The sequence below is a fragment of the Ipomoea triloba genome, chromosome 4 (genome assembly GCF_003576645.1).
Source record: "Ipomoea triloba cultivar NCNSP0323 chromosome 4, ASM357664v1".
Lineage (NCBI taxonomy): Eukaryota > Viridiplantae > Streptophyta > Magnoliopsida > Solanales > Convolvulaceae > Ipomoea > Ipomoea triloba.
In genome coordinates this window covers 552,095-566,584 of record NC_044919.1, presented here as the reverse complement: position 1 = coordinate 566,584, position 14,490 = coordinate 552,095, and the positions used below count along the sequence as shown (strand labels likewise).

General features: G+C 33.4%; 2 protein-coding genes across 3 annotated transcripts; one reads left to right on the top strand and one right to left on the bottom strand.

Moving 5' to 3' along the window:
* On the bottom strand, positions 1 to 790 carry LOC116014867 (mucin-2-like). Its single transcript, XM_031254823.1, has one exon. It carries the CDS (start codon positions 571 to 573, stop codon positions 7 to 9), a length of 567 nt encoding a protein of 188 aa, XP_031110683.1. The 5' UTR covers positions 574 to 790; the 3' UTR covers positions 1 to 6.
* Positions 791 to 4,894: 4,104 nt separating this feature from the next.
* On the top strand, positions 4,895 to 11,222 carry LOC116016431 (U-box domain-containing protein 33). Of its 2 annotated transcripts, none has more exons than XM_031256688.1 (9): positions 4,895 to 5,411; positions 6,391 to 6,512; positions 6,597 to 6,712; positions 7,107 to 7,211; positions 8,074 to 8,518; positions 8,645 to 8,782; positions 9,134 to 9,664; positions 9,854 to 10,618; positions 10,810 to 11,222. In XM_031256688.1, the coding sequence occupies exons 1-9, from the start codon at positions 5,123 to 5,125 to the stop codon at positions 10,990 to 10,992; spliced, it is 2,694 nt and encodes an 897-aa protein (XP_031112548.1). In that variant the 5' UTR covers positions 4,895 to 5,122; the 3' UTR covers positions 10,993 to 11,222. The 2 variants fall into 2 exon arrangements, with proteins under 2 accessions (XP_031112548.1, XP_031112547.1); XM_031256687.1 differs by having other exon boundaries at positions 6,591 to 6,712.
* The last annotated feature ends 3,268 nt before the right edge of the window (positions 11,223 to 14,490 follow it).

The window sequence follows — 14,490 nt, the reverse complement described above, 5'->3', positions numbered from 1 at the left end:
ACTCCTTCAATCCACAGTCGCGACCCCGTTCCTGCTATCCTCAAATCTCAGCCGTTCAATAATTGCAGTTGCAAAGCATATGCTCTTTCCTCTAATATTCGCCAAGATGGCACTCATCGTAATCTTCGTCGTCAAAACTGCGCTTCGCAAGCTGGTGATAAGACCGTCGCCAGAACCGTCTTCGTCTTCGCTGGTAATGGTGGCCTGGGGGTGCAGGGTGAGGGTCAATTCCTCTGTGTTGCCATGCTTATGCAGATCAGATCGTTGAATAGGATTAGGATTTGGGTAAGTTAATGTAGGTCTGTAAACAAGTGATGGGGAGGAAATCGGCGGGGTTACCGGGGCGCTTGATATCCTCAGAGCAGGCAGTGAAGAGGGAGTAGCACTGCGCAGAAACGCAAATGGATGCGGTGGCATCTTCCCGTCGCCGCCGTGATGAGTCGGACTTGGGCAGGAGGAGGACAGCGGACTCGGCTGGTACGACGGCACCGGACTGGCAAAGTAGGACGACGGCGGGCTAGGATTCCGGGAAGAACTCGGCATAATGTTGGCTGAAGTTCCTCCAATCTCCATGGGAGTTGGCTTGCATCCCTGAATCACATTAGCTCATATCAATTCTGGAATGAAGTGAAATTCAGAGCAACAATTGTTGGAATTAAGGCTTTGTTATATGAATTATTGGAAAAGGTGTGTAATTAATCCATAAAATCTTTCAAGAATTCAGGAGATATATGGATAAATTCAGCGGAGAAACAACTGAAAAGCAGGGGCATGGAGGCTACAAGGACAGGAAAAGGAAAAGTAGCATATCAAAGAAAAAATCCAGTGGGATCAAATCTTGGGGAAAGCTAATCAGACATCAGTGTATGATCCAAATAAAGAAAACCCATGTAGTAAATATCTAGATCTATGAATTATTATTATAGTTAGGATTATTCCAGTAGCCCCAAGCAATAAACAAGTGCAAGAGGAGGAGATATCGAGAAATGACACATTTGCCCCTTCTCAAACGGCCATCTAACGGGAAATACAGACAGAGGACTAAAATTGTTCCCGTCACAATAACTATGTCCATAAATTGGTCGATTTTTGTATGGAGGACTAAAATTGTCTTTGCCACCATATGTCTAGGACCAAAAAAGGAATTGACTTTGATGGAAAACTTGTAAGTTACTTAATTGGCTTCCGTTTTGATGGTTGATTAATAGACTTATTTATGAATAATTAAAATTGATAAAAATCTTATAATTTCATCTCTTTACGTGCTAATGGCTAGAATTCGATCGAAATTTTTGGTTAATTAAGTTAGAAAAATGATCACATACACCATTTCATCATCCAAACATGCGAGTTCAGTAGTTTTATACATAATATTTGATTAATAAATATATCATTTTTAACATTGCATGAGTCGGTTAAGCTAATTTATTCCTACATCAAAATCTTACTCCTTCAGATTTACTCCATTAGGTGATAAGTGCCGATAGGTTATTTTAATTTCTTCATGTGAATTCCTGTAAAAATGTCTACATCAAAATTTTAAGCACAAGAGTACATATAATATTTTTCTATATATTCTAATATATGTTATGAGGTAAAGTCCGGGAAAATATTTTTTAAATTTATTTAAAATTTTACTTCAATTAAATGTCGGATAAAGCCCAGCGAGCAGCAGCTTTCATTGTGGCCGGCCTATTTGACAAGTCTGTCACGGGATCGAAGAATATTCCGCATATGCAATTCATTCTCTCTCCCGACACCTCAGAAATCACAGTCCTTCCAATATTTTATAGTTAATTTCTTCATAGGAAAATCCCGGGAAACATCGTATTGTGATTTACAAAATGTCTAATGGCAAGATATTATTTTCTTTTTCTTAAAGACGGTGCAATAGACGTTTGGTTTAGATGAATTAGACTTACGAAGTATTTTATAAAAAAAAAAAAACATAAAACTTATTCCTACATTAATACAATGAATAAGCATATTTTGTTTCTTACTCTTTTTTTTTTTCAAGAAAAATATACATTTTTTTAACTTTTCAATTTATTTTAAAAAATGGATTAAGTGATTAAATATTTAAAAGACTCCAATTAGTCACGTGAACTTGAAAAAAATAGTGTAATTGAACCATTTAAACTTATTTTTATAAGAAATTAAAATGTCATATTATGTTTATGTGATATGTGTATCAGTATTTATCTTTTAAAAGATTTTTTTGTTTGCCTTCGTGCCGTAGTTTCCCGCCTCCCTACGGTCAGTGACTCCTTCATCATCGTTGAGAACTTGCCTCCGCCTTCCCCACCTCCCTCTACGCGTAGCTTGGTTCAAATTTGGACAAAAATCGATCTTCATCTAGATTTGGACAAATACATTTCGTCTTTGTCTTTGTTAGATGAAAAGAAAATTGGTAGAGATGATGACAAAAGTGAAGGTTGGCATGATAGTTAAGTTTATATATATATATAATAATAATAATAATAATAATAATAATAATAATAATAATAATAATAATATACCAAATAGCTACGCAGGTAAATAAGTAAAAAATAAATAAAATACAATAATGTGATGACATTCAAAACATCATTAACTTGAAGTTTACACACAAAAACAATTCAATAGAACTACATTATTTTTTCCCCCAAGTTTTGATACTTATTTAAAAGTTTTTTTAATTGAATAATTTGGTTAAATTTTCACAAACAATTCAAAAATCTATTTAACTATTATCTGTAAAGTCTCATCTCTTAATAACCCACTGTCAACTTCTTCTATAAATTTGGATAAACTTTTTTTTTTAAAAACAAATTAAATTTATAATATTCAAGTATTTCAGATTTTACTGAGTTTTCTTAAACCAATAAAAAAATATGTATTTTATTTTCAAAAAAAAAAATATGTATTTTAATGTCCACATAAAAATGATGTTAGGATAATATTATCGTTCTCAGGTCACATCAATGCGCCCTATAGATAACTAATTCGAGAATACTAAATTAATTATCCATGGATGCATTCAAACGATTTATCATTTTAATTTGGAATATACACTAAACGTTAAATTTTACACTAAATTAAATATCTAATGTCATATCTATTTATTTCTATTATTATTGTTCTGTATGTTTATTGGATTTAATTTGCCAAGTTTATTTTTTTCATTTTTTAAATTATAATATTCAAAATCAAGGGAGGGGAATATGATTAATTTTTTAATTAATAAATGATTTTAATCTTTTAGTCGGATATGAAAGTAGACAAAAATGCATATTATATATGTGTTTGATGTGCAGGTGAGAGTATTATTATATTATACATTTTAACATTTATTATTATTTTGTTATTTAAATTTATAATAATATAATTTATTCCATGCATAAAATGCTACTGCACATGTTTTAGGATATCTTTTTTCAAACAACATATGTGAGTAGTCTAAATTTTTATTGTTAAGCGTGTACTAATATTAAAAGGGTAAATGTAAATTTTCATTCTTAAATTACAAAGAAATTATTTTTTTGTCCATTAGTTATACACATCACTATTTTCAATTCATCAATTATTTACATAATAGTTTTTTTTTAGCTCTTAATTTTTGTAAGGATTGACTGGTTGAGTTTTAAAAAAAAAAAGAAGAAGAAGAAGAAGACATTTTACATACAATTGTAAATGAGAAGGGACGGCGAGTATAATTGATGAGTACAAAATGCTAAATTCTTTATAATTTATGGGAGGAAAATGTCTTTTTTTCCTCATTTGACTAAATTATTATGCTATATTTTAACAATACTACTTAATTAAATATTCAAAACTCATAGATATTACGAAAGTCTTTTTCAACTTAATCATAAACTATTTAATTAATAAAACTTGTAGTAATTTTTTTTTAATGTAAAAAATTTAAACACCTTAACTTGTGACTTTTTCACTTTTTAATACATCTACAAAAAAAAGTATACATTAAACTTATAATTTCCCATATAACGACATAGACACATAGTCACCGGTCGAAACTTGGTTCCAAAGGAAGCTCAAAGATTAAGCTATTAAAAAACACCTTACTTGTATGTATATGCATGATGACGTTGGATTATTAGGGGAGAGAGATTGAAGAGAAGTATTGACCAATGAAAATGTTCAATTAATTAATATTAGAGCACCCACTTAAGAGTTTCATTCGGATGCATCACAAATTCACAGTCAATTAATTAATGCCAATAGAAAATTCTTTTGTATATTGGTAAGAAAAGGTAAAAAGAGATAAAAGTGAGATGAATAGACGTGAAATTGGATAAGAACATTATTATTATTATTGTTTTCAAAAAAAAAACATTATTATTATTATTATTTTGAAATAGGAAAGGAATTCATTAATGAATCAAATCCGTAACAATTACATTTTGAATAAAGATAGACAGAGACAACATCTACAATTTAAAGTCAGGCAGGCAATGAGCTACCATATTCGCTTACCTTTTAATAAATTTAACATATATATCTACCATGGTGTTTACAAGCTCCGTGCAATCACATAATATCACATTTACATAAGACATATCTTTCGCGTACCGTGATAATTCATTGGCAACATTTTGCAGATCCATTTCAAAAATAACGCTTGAGAGGCTGACAATCACATTATCTTAACATATCTTTTAATTTACAAAAATATACATAATTATATTTTAAGTTAAGCTCGTATTGTGATCATAACCGACAAAATACTACCCAGAAATCCACAATTTATATTAGTCTCTTAATATAAATTTGTTAGAATATATTTTTTTGTTAGAATATATTTACTTATGAAAATAAACGTCTCTTTCAGCTTCTTATTACAATATTAACTTCAGCAACTACTTTGTTGGTAGCTTAAGACAAGTAAACTCTTTCCAGCGTAATCATTTCATGGTAGACTAGACTTTGCGCTACCCATCTCTCCTTTTCTTCTCCTCAATTTCATCGCTTTAATCTTCAGTCTTCCTCTGAAGATCATGAAATTTCGTTTTCCCAGCCCAAAACCAAGTGTACACACACATGTTTGCAGTTTGCTTGTGTAGATAATGCACATATATATGTTAGTAGTGTTGAGTTTTGATTTAATTGTGTAGTGATTTTTATGGCGTTGGGAGCATCTACGCCCTTAATTCCGCGAAGTCCGATTCGGTACCCGGATGTGGACATGTCGGGTCTGAATTTGGGCGGCGGTGGTAGCAGTGAAATTGTCGAGCTGTCGCCGAGTCCGTCAACGGCCACGCCGGCGAGAGTTTCCGACGATACGTTGTACGTCGCGGTGGGGAAGGAAGTTAAAGAGAGTGAATACACTATAGCTTGGGCTTTGCATAACTCTGGAGGGAGGAGACTTTGCATTCTTCATGTTCACACTCCAGCTCAGAAAATCCCAATGAGTAATTTCTCTAATTTTTATTTTTTATTTTTTGCTTTTTGGTATCTTCATAAATATTTTATATTTTTTCCATTTATGTTGTCAATTTATTGTAAAATTAGGCACTGTTTTGCTAGTTAATTTGATCTGATTGCATATTTATCTACTTGCTTGTGATTGCTGATTAGACTTGTTCGTGGGGTTTCTGATGCGTGAAGTGAGTATTAAAACTCATTACTTGTGTTTTTAGTTGATTTTTTGGAATTTATGAGCTTTGAGCACAATAATTACATTGGTAAATGATAACTTGGAACTATCCATTTTCAAAGCACCTTGAATTGCTGGTAGAAACTAGTAGGAATTTAGATGCCCTAGTAACTTTTGAGAAATCAGAGATTGGAAATTTACTGCTTACAGCATGGTTCTGATGTAAATTAGTGGTTAACATTACAAGATTTCCTCATTTATAAGTTCATTTTTACAGTACTTACACAAGTAAATAGGATAAAAGATACGGAGTACTATGTAATAATCTTACACAAAGGTCGTTATGGTAGTTTCGGTGCAAGTTGTTCATCTTTCATTATATATTTGAACTGTTATTGATTGCCATCTGATATGGTAAGCATTGTGATGAAGAGAACATAAAGGAAGTTTGGCGTTGCCAATTCCTCAGAGAAGCTGCCGCTGACCTCCACGCCCACATCCCATAGTCTGTCTCTCTTTTTATGTACTAACATAGTTTTGTGATAGAAATGAGAGATGCACATAGCAAGTTAGCAACTGGATAATGTAATAGGAGGTTCATTTGTATGCAAATAGAAAATTACCTTCTCAAAATATCATATCCTCAAAATGGGAGGAATGACTTTCCTCCATGTCTGTTGCTTGGTGCATCATTCTGCGTTTTTTGTATAGTTTCTTAATGATAAAACGATTATACCATGCTATTTACGACTATGACTAAAATGTGGCGCACTTCAACTTTTGGTGGTTTTCAGTGGGTACAAAGTTTAGTATTGATCAACTAGAAGAACATCAAGTTAAAGCATACCATGATAAAGAGAGGCAAGACACTTACAAGATTTTGGACAAATATCTTCTCATCTGTGGCCGAGCAGGGGTATTTTCCTTAATCCTTAATCTGTTATTTAGAAGGTGTCAAATTTCATTTTTTAATCTTGTCTTTGGGTTCTTTAAGGCTCAGGTGGATAGACTCTACATTGAGACGGACTCTATTGAGAAGGGCATAGTGGACCTCATTTCTAAGCATGGCATCAGGAAGCTTGTTATGGGAGCAGCTGCTAACAAGTGCTACTCAAAGTAAAAACAGTAAAATAACTTTTCCATAGCCTTCCCCGGTTCCCCCTACTTCTAGCAGTACAAATGTCAGTTTATGCCCTGAATGAGATTCCTGCACCATTAGCTATAAATACCTTAATCCTGATATTGACCTTATTAGCTCAATCTTGAGCTTCAACATCTGATAGCCCTTGCTTTTGAATAAGAAAACCCCGATAATTAAAAGGTCATATATACTTATCAAAATAAATGAATAATAATAATAATACTATAATTAAGTAAATAAAAGGGTGTGTCCTTGATTGCTATTCTCAAGAAGAAAACATCTCCAAGTGTTTATCTCTTTCTTCCATCGCCAACATTTTGAAAAAAGTTAAATTTAGGCAGTTTTTGAACTAATGCATTATAATTGCAGGAGAATGACAGAGGTCAAGTCTAAGAAAGCTATTTATGTCCGTGAACAAGCACCTCCATTCTGTCAGATCCGGTTTATTTGCAAAGGGAATCTTATTTATACAAGGTATTGTTTTATTGGCAATTCTGTAGGGAATCTAACTATAGATAGTAGTTGAGTGGTGCAATGGCCTGACTTTCTCAACACTTAAAAATCTCCACCGCATGGCATACCTTTAACCATTATGGTAGTCAGCCTTCACACATGCACTTCTTAACCAAGTGTTGTGCACAAGGACAAGGGCAACAATTGTTCAATGACTCAACCAAGGGACTGAGGCAACAACAGAAACGAGATTTTCAGCCTAAACCAACTGCAACCTTTTGTATTACTCAACTTAGTAATTACAAACAGAACACCACCCTTGCCTCTACTTGAGCTGATTTCTCTTGGCCAGGGTGAATATATATACATGGCAACTACAAGTCTACAAGCCAGCTGCCTAGCTCAATAAATACAGACTTTGGGGTTTGACTTTGCTCTATGCCATAATTGCTTAAAGCCACCTAAATTTTCCATCAGCAGCCACTGCCAGCTCATACTTCATACTTGTCTTGAGCCTTAAGCACATGGCAGTGCTTTTCAATGCCTCAAGGTCATGCCACCCAGCCTTAGGCTCAGCACCTCGACTTGTGCCACAACCAGCCAACCCGTGCCATCCACGGCAGTTATTGACCCATTGGACTTATGGGTCTAACAAGTAACAACTGGTAATAAAAGTTTTAGAAAGCCTTTTGTAAATTAATCTCAGTCTATTGAGTTTATGTTTGAGTTCTGATAGCTGTTGTTTCCTGTGATTAATTTCATTATTTCTTTATCACCTCGGCTCCTCTACCTCTTTCAGTGATAGGAGCCTCTTTCAGTCTCTCACATATAATCGAAAGATTTCAAGGAGCATGAGCTAACAACATTTACCTTATCTATACAGAGAAAGTAGATTGGAGGGGATTAATTCAGCAATTGCATCTCCACCACTTAACACAAGTCCAGCTGGTGATACAGGACAATTGAGCTCTCTGAGAAGATCTGCTACAGAAGGGCACACTAACGAAGTAAATCTCGTTGGATCTCTTCCAGAATTTAGGAGAGTACAATCTGATAGTATTGGAATAAACCTTTCTGGACTTCCTAGTTCTACTGGCACAGGACGGGTTTCTTTTTCTAACAGTTCAAATGTAGAAGGAAGCACTGATGGATGGAATGGAATACCAAGGAGAAGTTTCTCAGTGGCTTCACACTTTTCTTCATGTTCATCTGGGGATATGGGTGATGATTCACCTTCTATTTCTTTATCCAGGAGTGAAGGGAGGGACAATGTATTAGACTATTATGCACTTTATGACCATCGACACACTTCTCCACCTAGTACTGCAGTAAGCTCCTTATTGCTTGGAATAGTATTATTTTTAGTCTTCATGAACTGAGGAGTGAGTTTTTTTGCATCTAATAACTATTTTTCCATGATTTTTCGTTGAAATGAATGATCACTGAACCAACAGGTAGGAAGTGTGGATGATGAGCTATATGATAGACTTGAACAATATGTGGCTGAAGCAGAAAATTCTAGGAGAGAAGCTTTTGGAGAATCACAGAAGCGTATGAAAGCTGAGAAGGAAGCAATTGAAGCTAGGCGCAGGGTAACATTTAAACCTTCCTGTATTAATTTTTTTAAAGATAAATTTTGATTTATTATTTCTTTGGCCCTTGGACATGATATAATAGGACCATGGTTCTGGGGGCTTAACAATGCACCAACTATGATTCGAGAGAAGTGTGTTCAAATGATTCCATGTGATATACTAAAATTTTTGGTTACTTTTCTGGTTCTCCTTTTTTCTTTGGGTTTTTAGATCCATAGTTCTTCATTTTGGGTAGCATTTATTCTGGAGTTAAGTTTGGCATTCTGCTTGGTTATATGAATTCATAGCATTCCTTTGTTTGACAATAGTATAGAAGTCTGAGAATGTTCATCATGATTGTTTTTCAAGGCTAATGCATCAGAAACAATGTATGCTGAAGAATTCAGACGAAGGAGTGCAATTGAGGAAGCACTAGCAAGGAGCAAGGATGAAGTTGAACAGATGAAAAGGCAGATAAATGAAGTCATGGAAGATCTTCAGGCTGCACAAGAACAGAAATCTTCCCTGGAGAGCCAGATTGCAAACTCTGATAAGATGGTACAGGAGTTGGAGCAGAAGATATTCTCTGCTGTTGAACTTCTGCAGAAGTACAAAAAAGAGAGAGAAGAGTTGGAGGTGGAGCGTGACAATGCACTTAAAGTAGTTGAGGATATGAAGAGAAAACTAGACAAGGAAGCCTCAAGTTCATCTACAACTCAATTCTTTGCTGAATTCTCATTTAGCGAAATCGAAGAAGCAACTTCCGATTTTGACCCTAACCTGAAGATTGGGGAAGGTGGTTACGGAAGCATTTATAGAGGTGTGCTTCGCCAGACACCAGTAGCGATAAAGATTCTTCACCCTGATAGCTCACAAGGTCCCTCAGAGTTTCAACAAGAGGTTAGAATTTCTGCAATACCAATTGTTTTTATCCATGTTCGTGCCGCATATTCTGAATGACTTTATTTCTACTGCCTATTCTTTGAAATTAGCTCCTATGGTGCTGTTCTCTTTCAGTGAAATTTCTATACTTTTTTGAGGGAGGATAGTTTATTAAAAAATGATTATGGGTTTTTCATGTTATGTTAGGTCAATATCTTGAGTAAGTTGAGGCATCCAAATCTTGTCACTCTAATTGGGGCATGTCCAGAATCATTCACACTTGTCTATGAATATCTTCCTAATGGAAGCCTTGAGGACCGTATCAGCTGCAAGGGCAACACACCTCCACTCACATGGCAAACTCGAATCCGCATTGCAACTGAGCTCTGTTCTGCTCTGATATTCTTACATTCGTGCAATGGTCAGGGCATTGTGCACGGTGACCTAAAGCCAGCAAATATTTTGCTGGATTTGAACTTTGTGAGTAAGCTCAGTGACTTTGGAATTTGCCGTGTTCTCTCTCAAAATGAATTTTCAGATAATAATACTTCACTCTGTTGGAGAACTGATCCGAAAGGCACTTTTGTATATATGGATCCTGAGTTCCTTTCAACAGGAGAGCTTACTCCAAAGTCTGATGTCTATTCGTTTGGAATCATACTATTGAGGTTGCTAACTGGAAAGCCTGCATTAGGAATTACAAGGGAAGTTCAATATGCCTTGGACAAAGGAAATCTAAAAGATCTTCTGGATCCAACTGCTGGGGACTGGCCATTTGTGCAAGCTAAACAGCTGGCTCACTTGGCAATGAGTTGCTGTGAGATGAATCGCAGGCAGAGACCAGACCTTGCTTCAGAGGTGTGGAAGGTGCTTGAACCAATGAGAGCTTCATGTGGTGCCTCATCGTCGTTTCAACTAAGTTCCGAAGAGCGTTGCCAAATCCCTCACTATTTTATATGTCCCATCTTTCAGGTTAGCACATTACAAGTTTTTCAGTTTTTGTCTCAATCCCTTTTACATACATTGGATTCTTGAATGCCTTGGCAAATTTGTGATATTCTAGTTACTTGAATCACATGGATAATCAAGAACCTTGTGTGGTCCCTCTCTCTTTTCTCCTAAGCAATTTGGCCGTTTTCTTACTCATTCATTGAAACATGCAGGAAATCATGGAAGACCCTGTAGTTGCAGCTGATGGTTTCACTTACGAGGCCGAAGCTCTAAGAGGATGGTTGGACAGTGGGCATGACACGTCACCCATGACAAATCTCCAGCTTTCCCACACCAATCTCGTGGCAAATCGCGCTCTTCGTTCTGCTATACAGGAGTGGCTGCAGCAGCACTGATACTGCTCAGCTCCTTGCATTCTTCAAGTCTATGAAAATCCCTTTTCTTTTGCTTTATCAGTGGTATCTGTTTTTGCATCCTAAGATTGTTTTGCTGTGCCAAATACTACTTTCATCACAGCAGCTGGAAGACAATTTTGTGTGCTATAATTTTTTGTTTCTTTTAAAGATTCTGTAAAGTTAGTAGATAAGATCAGTCTATAAGTCTCTTTTGCCTTTTGAGTTTTGAATCTTAATTTTTCTTCGTTTTCTATCAGGTGTACCTAGGAGTGTGTAAGGGTTGGTTCGGTCAATTTTCAGTTAATAAAAACAAATATAACATTGAAAAATTAAAATAATCAATGTTTTAAAATTTTTTATAACAAATATTCGGTAGATAATTGATCATTACACATTAGTTTAAATAATTATGGCAAAAGGGTCAAATAGACCCATGTACTAACACTGATGGTTCATCTAGCACGATGAACTAAAATATGGTCCATCTAAGTCATTATACTCCTAATTATTTTTTCATCTAACATTTTTAGCTCATTTCTAACAAGTAACCCATCTAATTGTTGACATGGAAAAATAAAATAATAAAAAATGATTTCTTGCAATGAAATAGAGTAGAAATCAAAGTTGTTATATAATGTTTTAATTACAGTATACTGCACGACTGTGTATGTATAGTGGGATATTCAAAGTTGTTCGGCAATGAAATTCCATGAAAATCGATATATTAAAATTAAATATAATAACTTAAGATATTATATTGGGTAAATTTTATTATTTTTTAAAAAATAATTTAATTTTTATATATCAATTTTCATGGAATCTCATTGTCGAACGACACTGAATACCCCGCTATACATATACAGTACACTCCGCTATACTAATACACAGTACACTGTAGTTGAAACTTTATATAGCAACTTTGATTTCTACCCTATTTCTTTCCAAGAAATCATCCAAAAATACAATATCTTAAGTTATTCAATTATCCAAAAATCCAAAAATATTAATTTATTTTTAAAATAAAATAAAATTTACCCATTACAATATATCTTGAGTTATTATAAAAATAATTTAATTTTCATATATCGATTTCCATGAAATCTCATTGCCGAACGATAGTGAATGTCCCGCTATACATACACTCATGTAGTTAAAACTTTATATAACAATTTTGATTTTACCCTATTTCATTGCAAGAAATTATTTTTTTCATTAACGAAATATGGTAGAAATCATCCACAACATCCATGTAAATAACATGTCATCATTTTTTCTAATTTTATTTTTCCATGTCATCAAATTAGATGAGTTACTTGTTAGAAATAGGCTAAAAATGCTAGATGAAAAATAATTAGGAGTATAATGACCTAGAAGGACCATATTTTAGTTCATGGTGTTAGATGAATAATCAATGATAGTACATGGGTCTATTTGACCCTTTTGCCAATAATTATTGAATTTTTAATTATTAAGATAGACTGATCGATAATTGATCAAGAAAATTAAAATAACCAACTTTTAAAAAATTCATTATTAATATTTAAAAAAATTTAACCAATTTAATTTTCGATCATCAGGTGCTCGGTCCATTCGGTTTTTTTTTTTTTTTTTTTTCAATATGCTTTAAAAAAGTAAATTAGGAATGAATTGGCAGAGCAAAACACTTTGATTGTTTGATACCATGTGGTGAGAATGGTCCATTTTAATATTGTTTGACTCCAATTAAACTATGAAAATAAAAGTAAGATGTGTGCTGGCTATAGTAGAATGTAGAATGTAGATTATTCGTACGGTCAGTACGGAACATTGTTACCAGTTCAATCTGTAGCCGGTATTGCGTATTTGCGTTTCCAATCGATATACTCCGTACTTGTATTGTAAATTTGATGATTAAGACTAATATATTTTTGAATTTTATAGAGTTATATAAATTTTACTCCCTATGTAACGGACACAGATAAACTATTTTTTACGTGGGTCCTAATATAAATGTCTACGGTCTCCAACTCTTCTAAATACCATAATATCTTATAATAGTATTAGTTGGACCGAATTTCTAATCTAAAATTTGGTCAATCTCAACAAATAGTACGACTTCATTATTAGATAAGACTATTTGAGTCGTTGTCATACAATATGGACGAAGATATAAAGTTTGAATTGCTATCTATTTGATGGGAAAAAAAGAGTAGTATAACTTGTTATCAAATGTACAATATGGTGTGAGGATAAATTATATTCGAAAGTTGTGAATTAATATTTCTGAATTAATGGTTCCTAATTGGAGCCAACACATACTATATATTAGATAAACAAGAATACATATATCAATGCCTTATGACAAAAATCAAATTTCACTAGTTTGAATAATCACTAGATCTTGATTAGATCTAGTTTATAATTTATATCATATTTTATTTTAATGAATATTTAAATTAATAAATATAGCATGTTAGACGTTTAGAATTTAGAGTTGCGGAGTAAAACAAAAAATAACAAAAAAAAATACACATCCGTTCAACTATGCGATAAGAGAAAATTAATCATCATTACCAATTGTTAATCCTCGAAGTACATAGCGTACATCTTGAATTCTTAACTACCTTGTGATGAGCTCCGTCGCATAAGCGGTCCACTTTTTAGTCTTGGAGTTGCTTCAACACTCTCTCTCTCTTGTGACAAAAGCTAATTGCCAACAACTAATAAAATAATGACTGCACAAATTTTAAGCTCAAGCCTGTTGTACATGATTTTTCTAGTGTAATTTGCAGATTATGTATGTTTTTTTTATTTTATTTAAATCTAATTCATATATATAGAAAAAGCATCAATTTTTTCGATAATTATATCAAGTTATATATAATGTAGTCATACCACATCAACACAACCTATGGATGTGAATCAACGAATAGTATATTAATAGCGTGAAGTTTCATATAAATATATAATGCATTTCACAATGTATTGTCATTTAATATGTGCAAAAATTCACTTTGCAACATACATGCTTAGCACATTTTATTATTGAACGAATGATATAAGTTATAATTCAAATACAATAAACATTGACATTAACGAAACATTAGAATTATTAGTAGAAGGTTGTTAGAAAGTTGGTCACTCTTTTAATTTTCGTGAATCATCTTTTAAGATAATATTTTCTAAAAAGATATGTAACGTATAACAACTTTAGAAAAGATAAGGATTAAATGCTTATACAAAATTTAAATCTATGTGCGGAAAGTTGTAATATCTTGTTTGGATTCTCATCCAATTTCTAACAAAAACACCTTATATCAATAGTGTGTTAATATATTGTCTAAATTTATAACTTACCTTCTTTCTAAATTTTACAGAAATGTATCATATCGGACAACCTTAAAAAATATCTAGAAAATTTTACCGGCATTTACAGGAAGAATATCCAAACAGTGCCTTAATTGATATCTACTACTGAGTATATTTTACTTATTTATGTTTTTCCTCTGTTGTTCCCAC

Bases quoted from the DNA above. Each gene is read 5' to 3' on its own strand.
- LOC116014867 (XM_031254823.1), bottom strand. From the start codon at position 573: ATGGAGATTGGAGGAACTTCAGCCAACATTATGCCGAGTTCTTCCCGG.
- LOC116016431 (XM_031256687.1), top strand. From the start codon at position 5,123: ATGGCGTTGGGAGCATCTACGCCCTTAATTCCGCGAAGTCCGATTCGG. The intron at 5,412-6,390 runs GTAATTTCTCTA...GGTGGTTTTCAG, and splicing joins AGCTCAGAAAATCCCAATGA to TGGGTACAAAGTTTAGTATT. The intron at 6,713-7,106 runs GTAAAAACAGTA...TTATAATTGCAG, and splicing joins GCTAACAAGTGCTACTCAAA to GAGAATGACAGAGGTCAAGT.